The sequence below is a fragment of the Anomalospiza imberbis genome, chromosome 2 (assembly GCF_031753505.1).
Source record: "Anomalospiza imberbis isolate Cuckoo-Finch-1a 21T00152 chromosome 2, ASM3175350v1, whole genome shotgun sequence".
Taxonomy (NCBI): Eukaryota; Metazoa; Chordata; class Aves; order Passeriformes; family Viduidae; genus Anomalospiza; species Anomalospiza imberbis.
In genome coordinates, this window is record NC_089682.1 from 48,199,366 (window position 1) to 48,222,984 (window position 23,619).

Here is a 23,619-nt window from a genome sequence, read left to right on the forward strand (position 1 = left end):
CTGTGGGATGTAATTACTGATGTGAATTTCACCTCATCAGCTTTGCTGCTTCCAGCTGAAGCCTGTTACAGACACTCTTCTCCCTCTTAGGATTTCCAGCAAAACCAATAAATTTCCAGTAAACCCAAAATAGTTTAAAAGGAATAATAGCAGCATGGTAAGATTTTTTTTTTTGACAATTTGTGATAGATAGAAAGCCCATTCAAAACTCATTACATTCAAGTTATCCATACAAATACCTACAGGAATACAGTTGCAACTGTAATCCAAACCTTATCATTCCCTGCCTTTCTTTATGTTGGAGATAAAAAAGTAGTTCAGCTCCCCACTCATGGAAATTAATGGCCAGTGGACAAATGACAGGGAAGGGGACATCTTCACAGAGTAATTTAATGCCATGTGGAGATTGTGGTCTCCTCTGGTCTCACAGCAGGCAAATCATTTCATGCCAAAGAGGCAATGGTTCTGTAGCTGTTTGGCTTCTTGGGTTCAGTTATCTCACATGCTAATGTGTGTGAGGGCACACCTGTGAGGTACAGGCACACCTGTGAGGTACAGGCACACCTGTGAGCACTGTACAGGTATTCATAACTCTGGCTCACCAGAGTGCCCCTGTTCAATGCACAAAGACCACTTCCAGGCAGGGCCTGTTTCTGTGTGAGGTTAGCGACAAAGGCTGTGTCTGAAAACCTTTCTTCCCAGGAACATACTAAATAAGCACTAACCCTTTCTAGTGTGTCTCTTGTGCAGACCACCAGTGGTTTCAGAACTAAATTACTCTATACATCAGGGACACAGATGTCTTTTAAATGTTTTTTGAGTTCAGCCCTTCCTCACCCTTTGTGGGATGCTTTGCTAATAATTAAACATACAAACAAGCAAACAAATACGCTAGTGACATTTGAAAGCTGTTCTTGATCATTCTTAACAGCATTGAAAAGTAAAGGTGCTGAACATTCAGAACTGTAATTGCAAAATTCACTTTCCTTGAGATTATCACAAGGAGTGCAGAAGGTAGCATTTCAGCAAATGCTTTGTTGATGACTCATACATTAATACTGGTAAGCATTATTTATATAATGACATTGACAGGATAATAAGTGATAGGTTTATATTTTGTCACAGCTTTCCAATGAAAACTTTCAAAAATAAAGTGTTTATTAAAATACAAGTGCAACCAAATTATTTTTTAAGGATTTCCTTTCTTAGATTTGAAGAGTCCCTTCTTAGGGAAAAATTATCTCTGTCTTCTTTGCCCTTAAGCTATTTGTAATACAAAAAGGATAAACCTGCAAGCACATACAAACACATTTAATTCTTCCTACTCTTTTTCCTTCCCTTGTGTCTCAGTCCACTCATAACTAGCAGTCCTAGTTCATGCATCCTAATGATGAATTTTAGAGAGGAAACGGTTATGTTCACCTAAAATATCGCAGTAGTTGCCAAGTATAGTGATATATATTTGGTTTTCAGTGAGAATATGTATCATATTTTAGTGCTATTATATCCATGAAAATGAGGTTTCACTGATGTTGAAGGAGAAAACATATCTAGAAAAATAATGTCTGGTGTATCCATAATACATTGGAAGTGTTATTTGCTCTTAGGCAGAAATAAGGACAAATTCTACTGTCAGCACGGCTACTATTCAAAACTTATTCTGAAATATCTTCTTTCTTTAAATCAGAAACCCAGATCACTGCCATTCATTTCCCATTAGCTTGCAGATAGGTTTTGCCACCACTAAAAATAAAAATTGAACATTGTGATTGATTGATTGATTGATTGAGCTCTTATGACCTCTGAAGGACAAAATTTGCATAGCCATTTAACAAGTGAAGCAATGGACTGAAAATGGGATGCTGCTGTTGTAGTTCTCTTACTGCTTCTTTTGGCATTAATTGAAACTAGCTACAGGAATAAGTGTATGTTGCTTTGTAAGAAAATTGGATTTTAAAAGTTAGGATTACTGTGAAGAGTAAAGAAGATTAACGGGTATGTGGCACTGAGGGAAAATTATGCAAGCTCAAGGATTTCTGTTAAAATTTATAAATAATTGGACAGACCACGTCAGAGTACACTATTTTCTGCTACTTCTTATGTAGAGCTAAAGTTGGTAGATACACAAAAATGGACACTCCACAGCAGTTTTAGAAATATTTAGATAAGGAGCCACCAGCTGATGTCAATCCTTAATCATTTTTCTACTTTGTGCTTTTTGTTTAAAATGTAAAGTAGTTCTCTGATAGAGTTCATCTGACATCATTATACAGATTAGAATGATTTTAAAAGATTTTTTAATTAATCCATTTGAAACATAAAGAAGAAAATTTTAAAAGGATGTTTGATGTAGAACAGATAATAAGAAATGCAAAAATGTGTTACTTCAATAGAACTTTGTTGTGAGTATGGCTGACTAATAGCAATGTAAACTAAATCTCAAGTTAATTTTTTTTTTTTTCTTTACTGAAGAATAACTGTTTCCCTTCACTCCTTATACTCTGAACAAAGTTAAGAAGTGTTGGGAGGTAGACCATCTTTCCTTTTTTTCCTCATCCTCGCTCCTTCCCCAGTGTCCTGCTGTCTTTATAATTCCAATTATCATGTAGACTTTTCGGCATCTGATTTTGTGTTCTGGATATAAATAGATGTTATCTTCTTTTGGTTATAGGGACATGAATGTGGTTAGCCAAGTACAACATCTTCAGTATTGTAGTAGAAGGAAATGAGAGTCCTTTGGCAATGAAATTCTCTATTAAAGCAGTGGTTGCACCTCATATTCCATGAAAAGCATACCAATGTCCACAGAAAGATATAATAATTTTCAGAGGTCTTTTGCTGCTTATTGTAATTTATTCTTCATTTGACTTTCAGTTGTTTATTTCCTTCCACTTTTTCCACCTTAAGAATTGTGTGTGAGAGAGAGAGGAATGTTATTTTCATCTCTATGAAGCATCTAGTCTAGAGAGTCTAGTGAAGACATTATTTTGTTAAAGACTGCAGGGCCAAACTGAGCAATTGTTACTTAGCACGATGTGTTAGCTGCCTTCCACATGATCACAGAAGGTACGAAGAGCTCTTAAAGGATTAAAAATATGGGTTGTAGAGAGTAATGCCTCAAAAACTACCTGGAACCTAAATTTTAAGTATTTCCAATTCTTGTAGGATTAACTGTAATGGCTCTGGATAACTTTGCTAACTGTCCTTTCCTGGAAAATATAATTTTCAGTTGGGCTTCCTTTCCCAGACTGTCTTGCTCTGCTGTGTCCTCTGAACTGGGAATAGCAGCTGTAATATGAATTGTCAGGCTGCCTAAGGAGCCACTTAACCCCTTTGCTACATCCTTACATGTTTGCAGGCATTACCAAAAGTGACACAACAAAATTGGGTGCAATAGTTAATAGAAAGTAAGGATGATAATCAGAGAAATATTTCCCCAAACTTTCCTGAACTACATTCTTTTTTGTCATGAGTCTCTGAATAATTGAGCAAACATTAAGTTCAGCAGCACACATAAACTTCAGGGATGCCTTCAGCCTGAAATGACTCCTTGGACACTTTTCTTAGCCTACTCTAACCAATCAGCTTAGCCAATTCAACAAAGTTGCAGCAGCAACATCTGCATTACATTACACTATGGGCCAATAACCATATAAACTTATACTGCATTGGGGCAGGATGTTTTACGTTATTCCTTTTCCATGGTTATTGTATTGGCCCAGCACGTTCATTTTGCCCAGAGAAGTCTAACTCTTGCTTTTTGTGATTTTGAACACTTTGTCACTCTCATAAATGTCCCCACAACAATAAAAGCCTAGAAAGCTTATTTCTGTTTTATGACAGTCATTGCTATCACATTGTAGTCAGCAATAAAAGCCTGTATGTCAAAAAATTAATCACCTTCTAAACCAAGGGCTAGAAAAAAATAAGGCACTAGATATGTCTTAGAAAGAATTCTTCTGTCAGAAGTAACAAAAATCTACAGCCCCTACTTCCCGATATATTTGGACATTTTGAAGGTGACATGTAAAAATCCTGTTCCCATTAGTTTCAAACACAGTCCAACAAAAGCAACAAAAAGAACAAATCCAAATAATTTGCTTCTCCTTAATTTGGAGTAATGTTGCATAAAATTATCTCAAATGTAAAGCAACTAGCCTGATTACTGTAAATGAAGAGGTTAAATTATGCTTTGCTGTGTTCAAGGCAGTATAGTTACCTTTTTTTTCTCAGTATGCTTAAGTGCCTTTGAAAGGTGCAGTGCCCTGATAAAAAATTCCATGTTCTATGAATATTTAATCTGTTTGCAAATACTACTCTATTTATTTACAACTATACTAAAGAATGGCTTTATTCTCCCTCTAAACTGTCTCCCAAAATTTTTACATTCAATTTTATATATTGGTTCCAAAAAAAAAAAAAAGTATTTTATAAGCTAAAAATTTCAGACCAGAGGTAATTCCCCAGTAGTGACACAGCACCATCAAGCATGGAGGCCAGTGCTTTACATGGGACATTAAAGAAATGCCTGTCTCAGATCTCTGCTACAGCACTGCAGAATTCAGTGGCCTCCTTTGTTCTGTTCTTGGTTTTTTGGGTGTTTTTTTTTTGTTGTTGTTGTTTTTTGTTTTTTGCATTTCGAAAAGGGCAATCTGAATTTCCAATAAATGTTTATCTTTAAAATCTAAATTTTAAAATATTCAAGTAGGTAAGTGTTACAGATTAATACTCAATTAAATTTTCCTTGCACCATACAGCCTTGATACATAGCTGGTCTGGATTAGGTTAGGGTTTCTTTGAAATGTTCATTTAAGTACAAACAAATTAACATGTATTCTGCAGCTGTCACTGAGCTTAAGAAGCATTTGGAGCATGCCATTATTAAGTAACACTGTAATTTTGTCACATTATGTGACTAGGCAATGGAGATTAACTTTGGACAATTAATCTTAATTATTTTTAAGTATTACTTGTTAAATTATTGTGAAGATAAATGAGAAATTAATTTTAATGGGAAACAGTTCAGGAAGGTGCTTCTATTATTCAAAGAAATTTTAAGATTTCTTTTAAGGCATAGCTGTCCTTTTTTCTATTTATTTATAAATTAATTAAGAATAAAGTTATTATAGTAACAGCCTATTATAATAATACAAGTAGTTTAGGCAATGATAGTATATGTATGTAACTTTTAGGAGCTTTCATACATCCCTTGAGATTCACAGAGCATTATACAGAAGCACCCAAATCTGCCCAATAGAACATCTTTGCCACTAGAAAATATATGTCTTCAATGTACCTTTGTTGGCAGTTAGGATTTTTCCTTTTGTTTCTTTCTCTCATGGAATTTTGTCCCATCTGTTGGCAAGAGACAGAATGACTGGTACCTCGTAGGTGTAGAAGAAGGGATTACAGGTGACCTTTCTCCTGATAAATCACAGTTGTACTAATTACCAAAAGAACAGCCTTGCCCTGAATGGGTCACAGCTGTGACTAATAAAGATAAGTGTGATAAAAAGGGTGGGTCCATGGGTCAGGGGGTGCCTACAGGAAGAAGACCTTAAGGAGGTAGATGAGCCCTGAGGAAGAAGTAATGCTCCAGAAACACACAAAGAAGAATGAAACAAGGAAGAGAGTTGCTGCTGCAAAAGATCTGCTGTGAGGTCAGTCTGGGTCTGATAGAGCTGGAGCCTGTGGTCAGAGGCAGCAAGGAAATAAATACTTGCAGTCATATTCTAGCAGGATATAGCCAGCAGTCAGAGACTGACAGAGAAGCCGACTGTAGGAACTTGTTGCAGTCAGAGTCAGGATGGCTAAGCTGTAAAGAAGAATAAACTGGGACCCTTTTCACATTGTTAAATGAGAGTGTATCTTGGCTCATTTCTACCCCTAATGAAAGGTCTGCTGTAACAGAGAGACAAGAGAAATGGCCAAGGTGGAGGAATTAATGGTAGAGATGAACAGCACAGTAGTGATACTGACAAGGTCAGGTGCACATGGCAGATGTTGTGGGCTCTGGAAGAGCTAGGGACATCTCAATACATTACCTTCATTGCAATTATTAATGCCATTAATAGCAGGAACAGCTATTACAAAGACCCAAAGTGACTCAGATGGGCTTTTGACATAGCTGCTGTGGAGGCAGAGGGCATTAAGCAATTGAACACCTTGCCTGGACTATCAGAGAATCCTTCTGCAGCTGGACTTTGGAAAGTGGAGGAAAAACAAGTACCAATTGCCACCTTGACAGTGCACTGCTGGCAGTACCAGATGAATTGAGATGCTGTGATCCACATCCACAAAATGATCCATGAACTGGAGAGCCAAGGGGTAGTCAGCAAAACCCACTGCACCAGTCTGAGAGGGAATGGAGACTGACTGTGGACTACCATGCATTGAGCGAAGTTACTCCACCACTGAGCGCTGCTGTGCCGGACATGCTGGGATTCCAGTATGAGATGGAGTCCAAGGCAGCAAAGTGGTATGCCACTGTTGACATTGCTAATGCATTTTTCTCCATTCCTCTGGCAGCAGAGTGCAGGCCTCAGTTTGCTTTCACCTGGAGGGGTGTGCAGTACACCTAGAACCAACTGCCTCAGGAGTAGAAGCACAGTCCCACCATCTTCCATGGACTGATCCAGGCTACACTGGAAAAGGGTGAGTCTCCAGAACATCTGCAGTACATCAGTGACATCATTGTGTGTGGGAACATGGCAATAGAAGTATTTGAGAAAGGAGAGCAAATAATTCAAATTCTCCTGGAAGCTGGCTTTGCCATAAAGAAGAGCAAAATTAAGGGAGCTGCTTGAGAGATCCAGTTCCTGGGAGTAAAGTGGCAAAATGGATGGCATCAGATTCCTACCAAGGTCATCAATAAGATCACCCTCAATGTCTCCACCAATCAGCAAGAAGGAAACACAAGCTTTCCTAGGTGCCGTAGGTTTTTGGAGAATGCATATTCCTGAGTACAGCCAGATTGTGAACCCTCTCTACCTGGTCACCCGCAAAAAGAACGATTTCCACTGGGGCCCTGAGCAGCAACAAGCCTTTGCCGAGATCACTCATGTGGTATCCTTTGGCTGAGTCAGGACAGGACCAGAGGTGAAGAATGTGCTTTACTCTGCTGCTGGGAACAATGGCTTGTCCTGGAGCCTTTGGCAGAAGGTGCCTGGGGAGACTCAGGTCACTGGGATTCTGGAGCCAAAGGTACAGAGGGTCCAAAGCCAGCACTGCCGTGATAATACAAACTTTTGCTGCAATAATTTGTCATTACCAACTAAAAGCCTACATTATCATTAAAATCATCACTTGCTTAATGCAAGTACAGTTGAATTCTTGACTGTAGGATTTAACATCATGAATTTTGAGTTATGATCGGAATGTTTTAGACCACGTGAGGAAGATGTGATTGTGCTTGTGCCACAGCGCCCCCTGCAGCTGTGGGGGAAGCATTGCACCTGCCCTGCCTGGCCAGGAGCCAACAGTGCCCCTGCTGGCTTGTGGATGTAACCACACCGAAGGGGAAGTGCCTGACAGCCGATAGAAGGCTGTGGTTGGGATTCTGGTTCTGCCTGCTGTTGTTTGCTTGTTTGCCTTGTTATACATACTAGTAAAGAACTGTTATTCCTTTTCCCATATCTCTGCCTGAAAACACCTGAATTTTAAAGTTATAATAACTTGGAGGGAAGGGGGTCATATTTCTTCCAACATTCCTAGGGAGATATCTTTCAAACCAAGACAACTTTTCCTGGAGGTTTGTTCTGCCATGTTTTTGAATTTGTCAAACAAGAAAAATTTGCTAGGATTATCAGCAAGGAATTTGCTGGAAAATCTGTTAAGTTGTCATGGCTGCATTTTTCAGTGCTTTTCCTCTCTTGCCTACTGCTTTAATTTGGGAAAGATGTTCCTAAAAGCACAGGCAAAGGCTCAAAATCAGGAGTGCAGAAAGCTAAACCCCAGGATCCTGGTGACTTCCCTGTCTTCTCCAGTAATCTTGAAAGAAAATTGTCTATGATGGCAAGGAGTTAGGGGGTAGTTGTTAATTTTAAAGAAAAAAAAATGTTTGTCATCTTAATATTTTGGATTTCACCAGGTTTTACCAGTGTAGCTTACAAGTCTGAGAGCCAGGACACATAGCTGGCTCTGTATTTCCAACTCCTCTAATGCAAATGTCCTGGTAATTTTCAAGTCCCTGAGCCTTGCAGGTCCTTTTCATCTGGGTAAAGCAGAACCTTGTGTAACAGTCTGGTCAATGCAGCCTCATCTCTTTACCTAACAGAATGCAAATGATTACAAAACCACTTAACAATCTGCAGCTCCTAATTCCTTGCTTTGTTCTTCATCCTTATTAAATTATCTTTGCTTGCTGAGGTCTCCCCCACCCCATGACAAATGTCAGCTCTATTTACTTATGAAACTGTGAGTCTGGCCAAGCCCAAACGCCAATATAAGATCCTAGGGAAATATCAAAGTAAGAGAGTTACAAGTAGTTCTTTATTTCTTCAATAACTGCACATGCAACCGCTGAGGAACAGATGAAAATACTCATAAGCAAAACGAATTGAGGATGGTTGGACTCAATGATCTTTGAGGCCTTTTCCAACCAACATGATTCTATAATTCTTTGATTCCATGCAATGGGGGAAGAAGAAATTGAGTGAAATGAGTCCTCCTTTAGGTTGCTGAGTGTTATAAATGAAAAATGATCCAGCCAAATTAAAAAAATAAAAAGAACTTATTTTAGCAATAGAGATCTAACTTAGCCAGCCACAATGTAAAGGACAGTGCCGAGCCCGGGATCGGCGCTGGGTGCAAGACACAGAGATCAGCCTCAGCAGAGGTTTCACTCTATGCCCCCACACCACCATCCTGGTACAAGCGATTTTTATAGGGAAAATTTTGCCTGAAGCCAGGATTTCGGCATTCAGTCCTTTGTTTCATTCAAAGTCCCATAAGTTGATGAGATTTCCTTCTCGGCGACAAGGCAGAGAAATTCAAAGTCTGGTGTCATGGAAACTCTTGATGAAATTTACGGGAACAGAGTATTCACATGTATCGGCCCGGGGGGGATGTTCCTGATGATGATCAGCGCCTGGGTGCCTCCATATCGCCTCAGATAAGGACCATCTCCTGGTGAGCCACATCCCCTTGCTTGTAAATCAGGTTTTAACACACACTCAGTTTTGCCTGAGAAGGGAGGCTTTTAATGCCAAAGGGTACATCCTAACAATTATTTAATATTTTATAAATATCATGCAAAAAAAATGGCATAAATTATACCTGTTACATATAACAAGCCCCCACCTTTTATATTAACCCATTAATTCGCGCCTTACTTATTATTTCTACTAGTTTCTATAGTTTTTATTTTATCTTACCATTACAGAGCCTACAACTTCTGAGTATTCTCTACCTTCTCTGCTGAGACAGAAAGTTCCAATTACCCGTTTATCCAACACCCACCGATCCATACAGTACGGTTACATTTGCTACAGGCTGGGATGGAAATTTCCCCTGGGCTCTTTCGGTGCAATTTATGTGCTGACTGTCCATTTTCGAGGTATTTTAATTTTTCCTTGAATTTATATGCCCCCTGTTGAGTGTTAATTTTAGAACAAGGTTTATTAGCCTTACCCTTACTGCAGTTCCATGGGGTCTGGGGCACTGGGCCTCCTGGGTACTTGCCACCGGATTCCCCTGCTTCAGGGTTAGGTAGGTTACTGAGGCATGTGGCTAGACTCAGGCTCATTAGGATTACTCCCACTGCGAGGATTCCTCTGCCGTTCCCTGCGCCCACTGGGGTGCTTCCAGCAGCAGGGTAGACCATCTTCTTGGCAGCAGGAATCTTCGTCAGTGGTTTCGTACCAAGACTGAGCTGCATACTTTCGCTTAAAGGTGTCTCACCAGCGTAATTCAACAGGATCTGCACTGCAGGGTACCTTGTTCCACCTACGGCACTCAACAGTAATGATTTAAGCTTTTGTCTGTAATTTCCCCCTCAATCCATTCTGATATAGACGAAACCAAATTATTGAATCCAATTGAATCAGTCTCAGCCTGGTGGCTAATACCAGAAAATGGTTAGTCAGGTTTTGTTTTTGTTTAAAGCACTTTGCACACAGCCCACTAGGTCTTATTCCTCTCTGACAGTGAACAACCCACTTCTTATAACAGTATTTGCGAATGAAATATGCAAAGGGGTAACAGATACAATCTGGTACAGAACATCTGACCAAGTTACTCTCGGTCATTTACTAGGCCGGCGCAAAGTTATTTTCAAATCTCCAGGGGAGGAGGTGACTTTCCACTCTGGGGCTCGGTCCCGAAGGTCAATTTTCTTCACCCTTGACACGTGTGTCCACCCCTTCTCTGCAGTGCGTATAGCAGTGTCTGTAGTTAGAAGAACGATATAGGGTCCCTCCCAATGAGGGGATAATGGAACTTCTTTCCATGTTTTTATGAGAACCCTGTCCCCAGGCTGTATCTTATGTATTGAGAAGCCAAGGGGGCTGTGCTGCATGATTACACCCTGCTTTCGCAATTCCTCGAGATTCTTATTTAATGTTATCAGGTATGGTTGTATTTGCCCATCCTCTAATTTCGGATGCCCTACAGGCATACCATGAGTATAAGGCATTCCATATAACATTTCAAAAGGTGGAAGCCCCATTTTGGAATGAGGCATAGCTCTTATGTTTAATAAGGCCAATGGGAGACATTTTATCCATGACATTTTTGTTTCTAACATTAGTTTGGCTAGTTGGGCTTTTAATGTTTGATTCATCCTTTCCACTTGCCCAGAGCTCTGAGGGTGCCACGGGGTGTGATAACCCCATCTGATACCTAAGGTATCTGCCAATTGTTTAATAATTTTTGAAGTAAAATGTGTTCCTTGGTCCGAATCAATGTAGCTTGCTAACCCGTATTGAGGTATAATTTCCTCCAATAAGAACCTTGATACTGTCTGGGCTGTAGCCCTGGAGCTTGGAAAAGCCTCCACCCAGTGGGTTAGTTTGTCTACTATGACTAGTAAAAATTTGTATCTCCTGACCTTAGGTAGATCAGTGAAATCTACCTGGATTCTTTTAAAAGGTCAGTAAGCTGCTGGGCGACTCCCCAGTGTTAATTTCCAGGAGTTTGCCCTATTTTTTTTTTTTTTTGCAGATTATGCACCCCTGTACCTCTTGCTTAGTCAGTTCATATATCCCTTTACAGCCAAAGAATCTCAGGAATTGCTAGGCTAGTGCTTGGGCCCCCCAGTGTGTTTGTTGGTGCAATCTCCTTAAAATCTTCCTATTGTATTCTTTCAATAATAATTCCCTCCCATCTGGCAACTTCCACTTACCTCTTTCCAGAGGCCCCCCAATCTTCTGATAATCTTCTATTTCCTTTTTGGAGGGTTGGGGGGGTGGTTCCTGGGTTTCCTCCTTTTCAACCTCCGGGATACTTACCTTTAACAAAGCTGCACTTTTTGCCTCTTTGTCAGCTAAGTTGTTCCCCCAAGTTCGGAAGTGCTTCCCGGCTTGGTGTCCTTTTACATGGACTACAGCAACTGCCTTTGGCCCTCTGATAGCTTTTAATATTTGTTTAATTATTTCTTCATTAATTAGCCCCTTTCCCTGGGTATTTAGCAGTCCCCTTTCTTCCCAAATTTTCCCAAATGTATGTACTACCCCAACTGCATATTTGGAATCAGTGAAAATCGTCCCCTTTTTCCATTCAAGTCCCAGCAATGCCCTGTATACAGCCTATAGCTCACAGGCTTGAGCCGACCATCCTGCATTCAGGAGTCCGGACTCTATCACTTTTCCTGTTTGCCCATCAATGACCGCATATCCCGACTTTCTTTTGCCTTCTATTACCCTTGCAGAACTATCCACAAACCATTTTCCCCTTCCTCGAGCTCTTCTTCTTCTAAATCCAGTCTTATTTTGGTTTGTAGTTCCACCATCTCAACACAATCATGAGACGGGTCTCCTGGAGCGTCCCCAAATAGGAAATGGGCCGGGTTTTGTGCCGGGGTGGTTTTTAGCTCCAAGTAGTGGGAATGAATTAAAATGGCTTCGTATTTCAGAAGCCTAGCGTCTGTCAGCCACTTGTCAGCTTTTTGCTGTAAAATGCTTCTCACATTGTGGGGGGAGTAGATGGTCAATGAAGCCCCAAACGTTACCTTTTTGGCTTCTTCTATCAATATTGCCACGGCCACAATTGCTTGTAAGCAAGTGGGCCACCCCCTGCTGACAGGATCCGGGAGCTTGGATAGGTATCCGACCGGTTTCTTGGCCCCTGCCCAGTCTTGAGTTAGAACTCCATGGGCAGTATGATTGCTAACATCTACAAAAAGCTGAAAGGGCCTTTTTATATCAGGAAGACTCAATACAGGGGCTGCCATAAGGGTCTCCTTTAATTCCTTGAAGCCTTCTTCATCTTGTTCGGTCCATTTGAGCCTATCCGTGGTAAGTTTGTCATAGAGAAACCTTACCTTTTCACTGTATCCTTCAATCCATTGCCTACAGTAACCCAAAAGTCCCAGCAACTGCCTAACCTCCCTTTTTGTTTTCGGGGGAGGCAGTGCAATTATTCCGGCCACCCAGTCTGGATTTAATTTCTTTTTCCCTTTTGTTAACCAGTGCCCTAAGTATTTCACTTCAGGCTCCATGAATTGTAATTTGGACTTTGATACCTTCAACCCCTGTTTTCCCAGGAAATTCAATAAAGCTATAGTTCCCATTCGTACCTCCTCTTCATTAGAACCAGCTACCAATAAATCATCTACATATTGTAACAGTTTGGTCCCAGGAATTGGCACAAATTCATTAAGCAGTCTTTCAAGGGCTTGACCAAAAAGATTAGGTGAATCCACAAACCCTTGAGGGAGGGAAGTCCACCTCAGTTGCTGTTTTCTTTGTGTGTCCGGGTACTCCCGTTGGAAGGCAAAGAAATCCCAGCTCCCCTTGGCTAGGGGGCAAGTCCAGAAGGCGTCTTTCAAGTCAATCACACTATACCATATATCTTCCAGGGAGATATTATTCAATAAAGTATACAGATTAGAGACCGTGGGAAATAGGGGTTTTGTTCTTAGATTTACTGCTCTTAAATCTTGTACCAATCGGTAACTACCATCCGGTTTCTGAACTGCCAGGATAGGTGTATTATGTCTTGACATGCAAGGTTCTAATGTGCCTCTCTTTATTAAATCCTCAATTATTGGTTTCAATCTCTTTCTTCTCTCTAAAGGGATGGGATATTGTTTGATCCTTATGGGATCTTCTGGTCTCTCAATTTTGATGTGGATTGGTTCCATGTTTAATTTTCCAGCTTCCCCCGGAGTGTGCCAAACTCTGGGATCAATCTTTTCCTCATCCTCGGTGGTTAGCTTATATAAACTTACCATGAGTCTTGAGTCCTTCGTAATTATGCTTATTCCTAGCATTACAATCAGGTCTCTTCTCAGTAAATTGTATTCTGTTTCTTCTGCTAATAAGATGTCCCCCACACAGATCTTATTCTCAGATTCTATTTCTACATCCCTCAAGACAGGGACTTGAAAGGGTTCCCCCTTTGCTCCAACTACGGTCATAGAATCCTTACTTTTTGTGCACCCAGGGGGTAGTTGCTGGACTGTGGTTCTTTCTGCTCCTGAATCAACTAAAAAAATCAACTCTTGCTTTTGGGGTCCAACCTTTAATTTTATCAAGGGCTCTTCAGATGTTTGCGACCCCAAATTATAGAGCCCCTGACACCTCTAATCTTCCTGAAAAATCATTTCATCTTTCATCCCTTTTTTACAGTCCCTCTTGAGGTGTCCTCTTTTTTTACAGTAAAAGCATTCAGGAGCACTTACCTGTTTGTTCTCCCTTTGTGTAGGTCCCAGCTTTCCCTGGGGCTTTCGGGCTTGTGCTGGCTTTCCCATTGTTTGGACTTGCTCTTGTTTGTTTGCTTCCCTGACTGCTGCTACCAACACCTTGGCTTGTATCTTTTGTTTCTCCTCATCCCTCCTCATATATACCTTTTGCACTTCTTTTAACAATTCTTGTAGGCTTTTCTCTTGCCAATTATCTATTTCCTGCAATTTTCTCCAAATGTCCTCCCATGATTTTGCAACAAATTGCGTTTTTAAAAGGATTCCCCCTACAGGGGATTCGGGATCAGTACTTGAGTACATTTGAAGGCTCTTCCTGAGCCTTTCAAACCATTCTGTGGGAGTTTCGTCCTTCCCTTGACACTCCCCTAGTGCTTTACTAATATTTTGTACTTTGGGGACTGCTCCCCAGATACCTTGTATTACCATGTTTCTTAGTCCCATCATTTTGGGCCGATCCTCCTCCGCCTGAGCGTTCCATGATGGTCTTTGTTCTGGCCACTTCTCCGCCCCACTCCCTCCCTGGGGGTTTCTGAATTCCCAATCCTTGATGGCAGCCTGCCTTATCATATCTCGTTCCTCTGCATTAAACAAAGATCTTAATATGGCTGAGATGTCATCATATGAGTATATACTATTTCCCTAGAATTCATCCAACCTCTCCGCCACCCCCAACAGGTCATCTATTAGTTTCCCCATCTCCTTTTTAAAAGCCTTTACATCCCCTGTATTGATGGGAACGTTTACAAATCCGATGACTCCGGGGGCGGTTGGGACTTCCCTTAAAGGGTATAGATTAGATCTGTCCCTTTCATCATCACTATTTTCCGTATTTTCTCTCCTTGCTTTACGCCGAGTTCTACTGGTGGGAGGAGATGAGTTTTCCCCAGTGTGAAGCAGCTGTGTGTGTGTGTGTCCCCGTGTTGTGTGGGGAGGGGTGGGTTGAGAAGGTCCCGGTGTGTCTGCAGCCAGTATTTGGGCATTAGGTGGTGATGCAGACTGAGCTGGAGGTGCTGTTGGTGGGGCGGCCGGGACCTGTGCTTGTGATGGAGGAACTTGGTATGGGGGTGGTAGGTTTTCCAGGGGTTCCCAAGTTTTACGTGAACTTACCTTGCTGCCGGAGGTCTTAATAGGGAACAGCTGCGCACTAGCATATTCCCACAGCCTGGCATACCCCAGCTCTTCATCATCCCACTCTCCTTCTTCGTGTAAGTGTTCAGAGAGTGCTTGGCAAAACTTACTTTCAAAGGTACCAAAAATGGGCCAGTATAGGAATTTTCCAATTTCCCTGTTTCCCCATACCTCTACACAGTAGTATATCATTTTTTCTTTGGACTTCCTCCGCCTCAAGGAGCAGTCTTCCCAGTGTTCTAACATCCAGCCCAGGGGACTTTCTCTCGGAATTTCGGGCAACCCGTCCTTTTCCCCTCCTCCCGATTTATTTTTCCCTGATTTTAAGTTCTTACCTTTTCCAGATTTAGAATTCTTCTCTTGAGTTCTCCCCTGGACTTTACTGTTCCTTTGTCCCATGTTTGAAGTTCTTCCTTACCGTGTTTCCGAGTCGGTGTCTGCAAGCCGTTCCAAGAAGTCAGTAACTCGCGTGCTAATGTATACTCCAGTCCTGTCCCGGACCGAGTCTTAACTCGAGTCCTGTCCTGGACCGAGTCTTACCAAATGGTTAAACCGGTCTGTCCCCGACCAAGCCTTGCCAACTTAGTAGCCGCACAGTGAACCGCTCTGTGGGTTTTCAGTTGGAAGAAGGGTGAGCTCTCTTTTACCTGTTTCCCTGGACTCCCCGAGTCCAGAAGTCGGTGAGGTTTACCAATTTCTTGAATCCACGAGAACGTACCTTCCCTCCCCCAACCTGTCCATGAGTGGATCCCCATAACTCCCCCGAGTTTCAGGTCATATGCGTGTTGTGAGTGTACCCAAGTTCTTTCGCCTCCCACGTAGCCGACCACTTCCCTCACGGGATAGTGAAACTGTGGTTTATTGGGGTCCACTCTCGCCCCGTGACGAGGTCACGTCTCACACACACACCCACTCACGCCTCACTCAACCACGCGATACTTACAGCTCCTTTTCCCGCGTGGATTCTTCGTGCACGTTGATTTTATGAGTGAAAAAATTTCTGCTGCAGCCTCGGAGACATAGGCTCCGAATTCCGAGAGCTCTGGGCCCACCTTTTTTTTTCCTTACCGTGGCTTTTGCAGCTTTTCGTAATCTGGTTGGTTCCGTGGGATTCCTCCTCCCCGTCCGGCCGCTGAACTCAGTGAGGCGCCACCCGGATCGAGGACAGGGAACCCCCCAGATACCCCAAACCAGATCACGTCTGGGGTCACCAAGATTGTTATAAATGAAAAATGATCCAGCCAAATTAAAAAAATAAAAAGAACTTATTTTAGCAATAGAGATCTAACTTAGCCAGCCACACGGAAAAGGACAGTGCCGAGCCCGAGATCGGCGCTGGGTGCAAGACACAGAGATCAGCCTCAGCAGAGGTTTCACTCTATGCCCCCACACCACCATCCTGGTACAAGCGATTTTTATAGGGAAAATTTTGCCTGAGGCCAGGATTTCGGCATTCAGTCCTTTGTTTCATTCAAAGTCCCATAAGTTGATGAGATTTCCTTCTCAGCGACAAGGCAGAGAAATTCAAAGTCTGGTGTCGTGGAAACTCTTGATGAAATTTACGGGAACAGAGTATTCACATGTATCGGCCCGGGGGGGGGATGTTCCTGATGATGATCAGCGCCTGGGTGCCTCCATATCGCCTCAGATAAGGACCATCTCCTGGCGAGCCACATCCCCTTGCTTGTAAATCAGGTTTCAACACACACTCAGTGTTGCCTGAGAAGGGAGGCTTTTAATGCCAAAGGGTACATCCTAACAATTATTTAATATTTTATATATATCATGCAAAAAAATGGCACAAATTATACCTGTTACATATAACAGAGAGGCAGAGAAAGCAGTGCCATATTTGGAATTGGACCCAGAAAAAAAGAAAGAAGCACATAGGTTTAGCTATAAATTTCCACAGTTATTCTGAGCAGTTTGACCCATGCCTCCCTTAAGAGGTTTAAGGACTATTCACAAAGACAAGCAGTTGGGAAAGAAGGTGGCTTAATGACCTACGGCCTAAGTTTGAAATACGTGGACTATCTATGTTTGAACACTTATTAATCCTGATAAACAATTTGAGCTATTCTCCTGCTGTCAGATTGAGTTTAGAGATTTTTCAGGAACAAATTTTGGAAAAAAGGCACTGCTTATTGTGTACAGACTCTTAGTAGAGCCCACAGTGGTTCAAGTAAGATGATAAGCTCAGTCACCCTAGGGTTTTCAGGGACAGAAATTGTTCCTTCCCACATGCGTGGTCTCAGCATGTGGTGTGAGGCTGCTGACTATCCCTGTAGGGGATCCCTGCCACTGCCAGAAAATCACTCTCAGGGAAGAGTTAGGCAGCCAAAACACCACGTTCAGATCACTCTGGCACAGCCTTGGATAACCGCGCTATTTCAGATCGGCTGTGTATTCATAACTGACAAGTCAATCATTTTAAATCTCTACTACAGTTCGAAGTCCTATGAGGTTTTAAGGATCTGTGAAGATTAGCAGTGCTGTTCTGGGAGCCAATAATGCCCTCCTACAGCTCCAGGGCTGGGGTGTTAATGGCTCTCGTATAATGTGCCAGTCTAGCCCCGCCCAGCTCTGCTCCAGGGGACACACATCTCTCTCCTCACCGAATAATGGTGAGCAGCCTTCAGTAAAGGTACGTAGACCGACAGCCTGAAGCAAAAACCTCTCATAAAAGGACAAAATTAAATTCCTTTTTCCTCAGGAGATCCAGTAGCTAATGAAAAACTGAAATGGGCTCTGGGCCTTAGGCACTCACTAATGATAGTGCCCTGAGGACCAATTTCATACCATCAGCAAGCTCTACTTCCATTTTTGGAGCCTCTTTTTGTCTTTGTTGTGTGAATCAATCTGTTGCAAGTGGCTTAAAAAATCACTCACCAGCAAAAGCAAACCCAGTTAAAAAAGCACAGTATCAAAGGGCACAATCACATGCATGAACCTAAAGCGTCCTTAAACTTCTAGTCCATCCAGTCAAGCTGTTAAAAGAATAAAAATAGGTCTACATTTTTATTAAGCCTACTATGTATAGAAATACAGGAGACTTTGGGGCATGTAAAAGAAGATCTGAACCCATTCTTTTGTTATGTCTCCAGGCCACTCCTCAAAAGCACATTAGGAGAGTTCTGTCCCTCTATTTTACACCACACCCAGAAGGGTACCCTGGCAACTGACTCCACATGCCTCTGTTTGTTTGGGCAGGGGAGGGTGCAGGACCTCACCATCCCTAGAGGTGCCCATGTCAATGTGCTGCAGGCAAGGAAGGCAGAGCCAGCACCATACAGACATGGAAAAGAAACCTTCACACACCCGATTTTGTCTTGTATCCTAACCTGATGAATAAGCAGGTTTCACTAGCATTGATTCCATTTAAGAAAAATATTTGACAGAGTTAAACACCAAAAGTAAATAATTTTTATCTTCCACCACTGGTAATCAGCTCTGCTTATTATGTTGTTGGGCATTATTTAAAATTTTATTTTATTATTCTTACAGTAGCCCTTTGCTTGTGAATTAACAGGCAACAGATACATTGCTGTGCATGCTGCAGAGAGGCGTTTTACAGAGCCCAGAGACACATAAGGACCTACCTAGATACTTGTATTGAGAATGATTATAGAACAGCAGATGGGTAAATCAGCACAGCAGTATTCTTTTAATAACATTATAACACATTTATTGCATTATTTATTGTACTCACAGAACCACAGGATGATCTTCATAGGTTACTGTTATGATGCTTTTCACTGTTTAATGTAGTGTTTTGAGATGCTACTGTAAAAAGTGCAGTCTTTCTCTTTATCTTCGAAAGTTCTGTATATGTGCGACAAGATCACTGTAGCCTTCTGCATCCCATAAATGTTTTCTTTTTTACCTACAATGTATGTTTTTTGGTGTACAAAGGAAAACATTACATATCTCATCAATGCTTTTATGAAATGCTTCTGGTTCCACATCAAGTAGACAAACATCTCTAAGTCTTCTCAGTATTTCTATTCCTGAGAAATAGAAATCAGTTACTAGCTACCATGTCACCAGTAGTTTTCACAAGACTGCAGAAAGTGGCAAGGGCTTTCCTGACAACTACAATTTCTCCCAGGTGTTTTTTAGAGGTGGGAGTTTTTTGACACTGACCTTCAGTCTCTTCCTGTTTGGGACAGGCCATAGAATCCAGCAGGTCAGAATTACATACCCAGACACATTAGACTGGTTATTACATTGTCCAGACTCCTGATGGTTTTGTAAGAGCAACAACAGTGACACCAAGATGCAAAAAGAAAGCAAACAAAAAAATATTTTCCAAAATCCCAAGTGAAATGTAAGAAGAAAATTAATCTGGTCATGGACACCCAGCAATCCTTAAATTAATTTGTAGTTGCAATAAGCACTATGAAATGCAGTAAAAAAGCAGCAATATGAAATGCATTTAACCACATTCTTAATAGATATATCAAATCAGATGATAGAAATACAATCAGCAAAATACATTTTAACCGCCAATAAAATACTTTATGAGATCCTTCATGAAATAATACTTGCAAAATGGAAATTAAAACCAGTGTGCCAGAAAGAAGATTGAGATTGTAGTGAGTGATATGTCATTTTTGGTTAAGCATCTGCTTTTAATACTGGGCCTAACTTTATTAGAAAAATATGTGTAGTTACTGTCAAATTTCATTTAATCTTAAACAGTGGTTGAATGGTGTCTTTGCTGCATTTGCTTGTGATGGCAATTAGAGGAAAACAAGCAACCACTAGAGAACCTGCAGAGGGTCTGTGAAGCAATGGTCAGTCTGCACAACTTATGCACACACCATTTCTGCATGAGGGCTGAATCCAGTGTGCTTGAATACATTGGAATTATCTCTTAAGTGCCCCTCTGCTGATCAGCCTTGCACAGAAATCAAAACAAACACTACAAGAGGCTCCCAGGAGCTCTGACCCAGATCAGTACCATGAGGGCACAATTGTGAGGAATCTAAAAGGAGAATGAAGAAAAGAAAAAAAAAAAAAAAAAAAAAAAAAAAAGAGGATGGACTCCTATTAAAAAAAATATCCAGTCTTTGAGAACCTATATTCACTTCCACAATCTATTGTGATTGAACCTAGGCAGGTAGATATGTGGGGATGGTTTTAGGCATTTTGGTTTGGTTTCCATTGAAGGTTGGTCAGAAGAGCTGTCAACTTCAGTATATTCTAGCCTTTATAAATTCCTGTTTGTCATCATTCTTTGCATGCTCACATGTTTGGTTCCTTGTCACAAAAATATACTGATAGTGGCTGGAGGTCTTCAAAAGACATGTAAGTTGTGACACTTAGGGGCCACAGTTTAGTGATGGACTTGGCAGTTGTGGGTTAACTGTTGGACCTGGTGACCTTGAGGGTCTTTTCCAACCTAAATGATTTTAGGATTCTGATTTTGGCAATGAGTCACACTGCATCCTTACAGGTCTTCTTTTCCTGTAGTACAATAATGAGGACTGATTAATGCCTGCTGATTGTAAACCTCTTCTTTTCCTGTAGTACAATAATGAGGACTGATTAATGCCTGCTGATTGTAAACCTCAACTGGCAAGATGTCTGTTGATATATGACAATAAAACTAAGTAACATGCTAAAGCTATTGGATATTCATCCAACCTTCTCTTTTCAGTCAAAGGCCATCAGAAACTGACAAGTCTTTCCAAGGTTTTCTGAGCAATTGGATTCTGACCAATTGGATTCTGATCACAAGACTAAATTTATCAGCTGTTAATTCTTTTTGTATGCACATGAGAAACAGTTGGAGCAAGTAGGATCCAAATTCAGCAACTGTTTCTTCCATCCTAACCACATTTCTACATAAACAGAAGAACCTGACTATGTAGGCCTGTCCTTGACAGGCTTCTATCAGTAGCTTGAGCAAAGCAGTAAGAAAATAATGAATCTGAAATCAATCTGAAATGCTGTATCCCTACGAATACCCCAAATCCTCAATATTTAGAGACTGGTTTATGCCTTGAAGGCTTTGTCTGAGAGCAAAATGTTTGTCAGAGAGACTTGGTTTTTATTTGGATAAACCACAGTACTTAGGGTTCATGCCAGAGAATTGGTTACAATTTTAAAACACTTATTACATGATCTCTCAGATAAATAACACCCGGAACAGCTCTGGAAAGCATACATAGTTCTGCAGTATAGATGTAAAGAACTCCACTGTAGATACCTCATTAGTACCAAACCAGATATCCCAAACTCCTCTTTTTCACAAGGCAGTGTGCCACAAAACTGTTTTTTTTTCCTTTTAAAAGCTGTCAATAACAGTTGCTCAGAATAGATTTGCCCCTCACCTCCACAACGCCCAGATTTCAAGGGAGAACAAAACTGTCCTTCCTAATACCTCTTCCTATAGCTCTTCCAGTTGAGCATATCCTTTAATCCTTTTTTAGTACCACAGAAGATTTCTATGTTAAGGTGCTTCATAAATCAATGTGTATTGTAGGGACTTTGATGACCTGTTTCTGTGCAATTGTCAGAAAGAACAGAAAACCAATGTTGTTAAATAGGTGTGTTTTTTCTGCTCCCTCCCTCTCTCTTAGGACGGATTTATAGACTTCTTGGAGTTCATAGCTGCAATAAATTTGGTTATACGAGGGAAAATTGACCAAAAATTGAAATGGTATTTCAAGCTATACGATGCTGATGGAAACGGATGCATTGACAAAAAAGAACTATTAAGCATATTCAGGGTAAGTTATGACCAATAGCAAGAGCATTTGATACAGTGCATTGCCCCTGAAACAGTGGTAGATCATGTGGTCTAAATGGATTGTCAGTATTTTATCTAATGTTTTATGGTTGTAAAACCAGAATTAACAGTGGCTAGAAGTGACAGTCCTGACATTAGTTTCTTCCTTATTGAACACATCTAAGTAGTATTTTACTATAACTATAGTTCTACAGATAAGGTACTTCACTGAAAATGAAATGCTGTAGAAACAGGAGAGACATTACTGTGATAAACTGTACTATAAGGCAGGGGAAGACAGTAGCAGCATAATGAACAAAACAGATGGTTACAAGTATATGTGCCAGTCTATTGTGGAAAACTGGCTTCTCAAACTGATCTTGCAGCAAGAAAAATATAGATGTCATCAAAATATTACAATATTTTAATTTTTTGGAAGGCTTTTAGATTTGTTTACTACAAACCCAATTACCCCCATTTTAAAACTAAATCACTGAAATGTAATTTTACTATTAAATCATGCAGTGATATTTGGATAAAAATACTTCCAAAATTTTGCAGAAAATGGGTCCACTTCAAACCCATAAAACCAAAGAAGTGCAATTCTTTCTTTAAAATTATCTTCATAATTTTCAACTTGCTCTAATGAAACAACATTGTGCTCTTCATTAGCTGCTGTCATCCAAAAGGTATGTTAAGGCTCCTAACAAATATATATGACTCAATACTGCTCCCTAAATGTTCAGGACTCATTACAGATCAAAATTTTGCTGCAGGGGGTATCAAACCTAAATAGAGCTTTAATGCCATAACAAACAAGGAACCTAGTTTTCCTGGATTCTGCATTACTGCTGGTGCTAAGCCAGTTGCTGCTAGGGACTTTAAATAGCTGCTGCCAAAACTGAAAAGAACTGGAGCCAGATGGAGCTACCAGGTCAAACAAATAAAGCTGATCAAATAAATAAATTTATTTTATTTATTTGATTTAAAAAATTAATTTTTTTAATTTTTTAAAATTTTTAAATTTAAATTTAAAATTTTTATTTTTTAAATTTTTTTAAATTTAAAAAAAATTAATATTTGATAAATAAAAAAAAAAAATAAAGAGCAGCTTTCTGAAGATTGAAGGAGAGGCTGAATCTTCCAGATTTCTCCTTTGAGACTAATGAAATCTTTCTTTCACAAATATTCACCATTAATTTTCACCCAGAGCCAATGAGTCAACAGTGTTTTGCCTCGGGCTTTATCCAAAATGAGAGTTAAAATTAAAATCCTTTCAATGTAAAGAATATTTATTTTTCAACTTACCTGGTTTTAAAACCAGTTTATATCTATGTGTGTTTACATCTCTTTTGGAGCATAAGAACTTTAATTTAAACCTGCCTATGTTATTGACCTAGACTAGATTAAAAATGGTGGGCCCAAAAAGAAAAAAAGAACAAACAGGATCACAGCCATTAAGGGGTGCCCAGCCTATAATAAGCATCAGTAAACAAGGGTTTGTCCAAAAAGATGTGTCATAACTGAGACACTAATTTTGAAACACAGAAGTGCTATTGAAATGAAATCTGTCTCTACAGCTATGCAAACTATGGACCAGCATATCCATCAAAACTCCTTCCAGATAACCATGCACCCTTTTAACACCCAGTATTTTACTATTTAAGGGGCTTCTCTGGTAGTCAGTGACACAAGTACTTCAGGAACCACTGCTTTACTCTTGGCACTGCAATAAATTTAACTGTGGAAGTGATACAACTTTCTACTGAAGACTGCAGAAGGGTCAGACATATAAAGCACCAAAAGTACCTAAAGTACAAATTGGTAATAGAAACAAGTTTATGTAACTATTTTTGTAAAATTATTGCTGCTTTTGGAAACAGACAGGAATTCG

General features: G+C 40.5%; 1 protein-coding gene across 1 annotated transcript in view; it reads left to right on the plus strand.

Annotated features, from left to right (window-relative positions):
- GUCA1C (guanylate cyclase activator 1C) overlaps window positions 1–23,619 on the plus strand; it is a 54,712-nt gene that overhangs the window by 24,940 nt on the left and 6,153 nt on the right. Inside the window, exon 2 of the mRNA XM_068180827.1 lies at window positions 21,577–21,726. Within this exon, the coding sequence (XP_068036928.1) occupies window positions 21,577–21,726 (150 nt within the window). The remainder of the gene's footprint in view (window positions 1–21,576; window positions 21,727–23,619) is intronic.